Source organism: Gossypium hirsutum, chromosome A10 (genome assembly GCF_007990345.1).
Source record: "Gossypium hirsutum isolate 1008001.06 chromosome A10, Gossypium_hirsutum_v2.1, whole genome shotgun sequence".
Lineage (NCBI taxonomy): Eukaryota > Viridiplantae > Streptophyta > Magnoliopsida > Malvales > Malvaceae > Gossypium > Gossypium hirsutum.
In genome coordinates, this window is record NC_053433.1 from 88,432,177 (window position 1) to 88,437,495 (window position 5,319).

The 5,319-nt window shown below is 30.9% G+C and overlaps 1 protein-coding gene across 1 annotated transcript; it reads right to left on the minus strand.

Moving 5' to 3' along the window:
* Window positions 1-203: 203 nt before the first annotated feature.
* On the minus strand, window positions 204-1,585 carry LOC107896843 (acid phosphatase 1). The gene is made up of 4 exons (XM_016822133.1): window positions 1,427-1,585; window positions 850-1,247; window positions 558-770; window positions 204-398 (listed from the first exon to the last, which is right to left on the minus strand). Exons 1-4 carry the CDS (start codon window positions 1,568-1,570, stop codon window positions 221-223), a joined length of 933 nt encoding a protein of 310 aa, XP_016677622.1. The 5' UTR covers window positions 1,571-1,585; the 3' UTR covers window positions 204-220.
* Window positions 1,586-5,319: the final 3,734 nt, after the last annotated feature.

Below are 5,319 nucleotides of genomic sequence, written 5' to 3' on the forward strand. Positions count from 1 at the left end.
TACAAATATGTACATAAATTTTGGATGAGGAAGTTTTTTCCTTCAATGATTTGACTTTGGATTCCAAATAGGAAGAACCTATGCCAAAAACGCTTGTACAATTTATTCAACAAACTACCATCACCTAATTTTACTAACCACTTTTTACCAAAAAATTCTTTGGGGTTATGATAAATGATATTGACAAGTTCATTGCAGAGTAATCCCTAAATTCTAGGGACTAAGGAACACAATACATAGGATTAGGGATTTTGAAAGTGCGGTTGCCCAAGCATTCCCCTTGCAAATCGGTCCATTGGTCCCCAACATTCCCCCATATCCTATACCCTTCTTCCACTAATTGCTTTCGAACTTCTGACTTGAACGCCACTGCACTTTTCCCTTTGAATGATTGGTTCCTGTTAATTACTCGTCATCATAAATACAATAAATAATCACCAATCACCATATGTATATATGAATACTTCTTCGCAAGAAATTATATTTTTAATACCCCATTCATTATTATAAGATGAGATGAGAAGAGAAGTAAAAGTTGGTGTACTAATTAATCTTACCTAAAAATCACCCTATGATAGCCGATAAATCCTTGGTTATGCAAATTAGCAATGGTAGCAGGGGCTAAGGTCTGTTGGTCTCTCCCAGTAAGCAGGAACACCTTAAATCCACCCTCCACCAGCTTGGTAAACAATCCAAGTATTGCAGGAATCGCTGGACACTCTCCCTTCATTACCCACGCCACGAAACCCCCAGGATCAAAAGGGTCACACCTAAACATACACACATACTGTAATTAAATCATATAAACACCTATACATATATAGATGAAAATACAAGAATAAATGGTACCCGTAATTCTTATCCTTGTAGTAAAAGAGATTTGAGATGCAGGTGTCATCAATATCCAGGATCCAGGCATCGCAGCCATCGCCTTTCAAAACTACTTGGCTAACGTAACTCTCTATTTGTTCCACGATGTAGTTAACGTCCTGCTCGTATTGTCCACCCATCATGTAAGTTTCAACATGGCTAAGGCAATGAAGTGGAACGGTGCTCCATCCCGGCATGTTGTTAGCTTCCACCGCCAGACGCCAGCTCAAGCACACGTTAGCCTCACTCTCGGGCTCAGCTGGTGCGCTCCTTCTCGAGTACAGCTTTGTGCCAATTACCTTGGAGAATATTGCTAAGACAAACATGGATAATATGTCTCGCACCCGCTTCGCCATTTCTGAAATCATAAACCCTTCCTAGGAAACAAAAACACAACCCAAGCAAATTGAGTGAGATGATGGAAGAAATTAAAGATGTCATAGTGATATTCATTTGCATGTAAATCTCAGTAAAAAATAAAACTGAAAGGGATATTCATTAAATAAGTAAATTTGAAAGAAATAGTATATGAAAAGGAGATAAAAATGGCGATCACCATTGTGAGACATGAAGGTCCGAAGACAAAGATGGAGATAGGTTTGGTGGGTGATGAAATAATAGATAAAATATGGCGTGAACAAGAAGCATGATGTCGACATGAAACTTGGCTCTTTCCAATTGGCTGGGCCGGTATCACCATTAAAAAATGCCATGGCATTTGCAATGAAATGAAGTGGAATTTTATAAAGATGGCGTACATTGTGGAAATTTGAGCACTGGGCAAGGCAGCAAAATCTAATGGGAATTAGCTTAGGTCTCGCACTGCCATCCAAGCAAAGATTAGAATATAATAAAAATAATCATCTTGGTTGACTCCACGTATTGAATTTTACTCTAACCATGTCTTGTTCAATTCAAAAACATGTTCAGATCTAATTTGAAAAAAAAACAAATAGATTTAGAAAGAAAACGAAAACAACTAAAATAAGTAAATATATATATATAAAGCTTCAAAATATAGATAAATAAAGAAAGTAGAAATTAAATTGTGGAATATGGGATCGGATAGATATGCATGAAAAAGAGTTATCTAACTCAATCCTTTAATACATAATCATTGGCAAATTAAAGGATAAAAAATGATTCCCATGACTCTTTGAACAAAATCGAGTAGTTTTGGAGGAACTAAACTTTCTTCTTTACTAAGAAACAAACAAACTCTAAACAACTTACAATACTTAAAAATATCCTAAAATTCGGAATAAATAAATAACAGAAATATAAAACCTAATAAATACAATATTAGGACCATATTTTTTTTCATACAAGGTCTAAAACTACCCATAACCCTTTCCCAACACTTAAATAAGAGGATAACATGCTTTAGTGCACTTGAACCCACCACGTCCTCCTACACTAACAACAATGTCGATGCTAACTGAGCTAAAACTCATTCGGCTATAATTTGATTCTTTTTTACTTTTATAATATTGTTAATTAGTTTAAATGGTTAATATGGTTAATTGTTTCAAATAAGATGTTGATGTTAAACACTATTTTAACAAAAAAAATTATCATAATGAGTTCGAATGAATGTTCTTAAGAAAAAGTTCACATCGGCATCTTAATAAAAAATAGTTAAAATGTTAATTATTTGGATTAACTAATATAATTATAATAGTATAGAGACTCAATTTTACCAAATAAAAGTACAAGAACTTGTTATACCCCACCTAACTTTGGACACATATCAACATAGCAAACAACATGAGAATCACTGACAATTAGCTCTTCGTTCTTCACTCTTCGTTGCCTGAATGGTCATCGAATGACCTGTTAGGATCAACCCGATTAAGCAACGAACAAGAAAAATAGCAGAATAAATTAAGAAATTGAACACACAAATCTCACGTGGAAAAAACCCTCCAAAGAAGATAAAAAACCACGGGCAAAGATAATTTTACTATAATGGCAAAAGAACGAAGAGTACAAAAGATGGAGATAAAGACTAAACCCCGAAAACCCAAAAATAAAAAACCATCAAAACGTAAACACAAAATTCTCTAAATGTGTTATGAGTTCTAATCTCTAATGGGTGTATTTTTCTAAGGTTGTAAAAGAGCCTATTTATAGGCTCAATTCATAAGTCAAATAATAATAAAATAATCTAAACTAATCAGTGTTTGATTGAAACAAGTAAACAGAGTTTAACTGAAATATTATTTTTCAAATTTGACCGAAAATAGGAGTCATATTCAACATGACCCACGTCTAGGACAGCCTACCTCCATTCAACCCCTTTTTATTGATCTCTTCAAAAGGGCCTTGGAGGTTAAGTCGTTCACCCTTACAAACAAACTACCCGTTCCCTTCAAAAAGGACCTTATCTATCTATCTTTGTAAACAGGCCGATAGCTCCTTAAAGCACTCGCTTTTTTATAATGAACATTCTTCCTAATGTGAACACACCATTTAAATCATTAGACCCTACCTAATTGTAACAACCCTATAGAGCAATTTAGAAAGAATGATAGAATAAGTCCTATCACATACTTCCCCTAAGCGTTCTATGATGATAGCCTATTGGTAGCAAGTTTACCACGTCAATGCTATTGAATAAAAGGCCTCCACTATATATACTCTTCAACATGATGAAGAATGGATCGACCCTTAAATACCCACAACAACCCTACAGTCCTCAATCTCTTTCTTCGAGTTCTCAAGCTCCTTCCTCCATACTTTACATACCTTCTCTGGCTCTTCGCCCTGCTAAGGTGAGTCGGCATTCCTCAACACCACCACATCCTCCTCCCTATCTCTTCCCTTATTGGTACCCTATAAATAGAACTAAATCTCAATTTTAAACATTGTAAGGTGACCATAACTATAATATGATTGAAGACACTTAAAATAAATTATACCAATTAACATTATATGGACTAAATCTCAAATTTAAGCGTAGTAAAAAGGTCAAAAACATAATATGACCAAAGACATAGGGGTTCTTTTCATGACACATTGTCACCTTTTTTTTCATGCCAAGATAGTAGTAAAATTCTAATTTTGATCCCTCTACTATGCTTACATTTGGATTTGATCTTTATATTTTAATTTGACATAATTTAATCATTTACTTTTACAATATTATTAGTTAATCCATATAGTTAACATCTTCACAACTATTCCAGTTAAATTGCAAACACAATTTTTTTTTTTAGAAAACACTTTTCTAACCCTATACAAAAGGAATATACAAAGGGTTTTTTTAAATTTCCCAAGCAATTAAAATGGGTCTATACAAAAAAACATGCCTTCTCGCCCATTCTATTCTTTCACTTTGAAGATACGGAATGCTATATTATATTTTTCATTTTTATAAGTATCGTTATTACAAGGTGTTCTCGTTAAACACATCATAAATGCATTTAGATAAGCTCATTCAATAATTTTATTTCATAAAACATCAAGAGGATAACCTACATTTTAATTTTATCCATACTGACTGTACATAAAATTTGTAAATATATGAAGAAAAAAAACTTCGAAAATATTTATGAAATAAACTTCCTCAAATAACATTCAAAAGCTATAAAACAAAACTCATTTTATTAAAATAAATCTAAAAATTCAAAACAAAAAATTAATATTAAAAATCTAAGAAAAAAAAAACCCAACCAAACCGATATCACTTAAGGCCTATTCTATAGTGCTTAAAAAAAATACTTCTGGCTCCAAAAATACTTTTGTAAAACAAAATTGTGCTGAACAAACTACTTTTAATTGAAATTTTTAATTTTTTAAAACTTTTAATTGAAATTTTTAACTTTTTAAAACTGCTTTTAAAAAGCACTTCTAAATAAGAAAAGCTAAAATTTTTAATTTTTCTTTTCCCGAAAGCACTTTTAGTGTTTAATTATTTTTTTACCCCTCTAATAACATAATAACTTCTTTTTTTTCTTGGTGCTTAATTACATATTTGTTAAAATCATTAATTAAAAATAAAATATATATTTTTTTAAATACTAATTACAAATATTTAATTATTATATTTAAATACTTAAAATATAGTTTATATATTCTAATTAAATTTTATAAATAATTAATATTTATTGCCTAAAATATTTAAAATTTATATTTTATATATTAAAACATTAACAAGTTATAATATTTTTTTTATATTTTTACTAAAATATAATAATATTAATTAATTTAAATATAATTTAAATACATATTTGTTAATTAATAATAACATGTCTAAAATTAATATTTTATTTCTTAAAAGTACTTTTTTACAGCAATACTAAATACTCAAATTTTAAACCAAACTTTTCAAAAGTAATTTTCAACGGCACTTCTCATAAGCACTCTTCAAAAACATTGCCAAACTAGCCCTTAGTATCCCTTAATATATAATTAATTGCTTATTATCCTGGCAATAATGTTGATTTC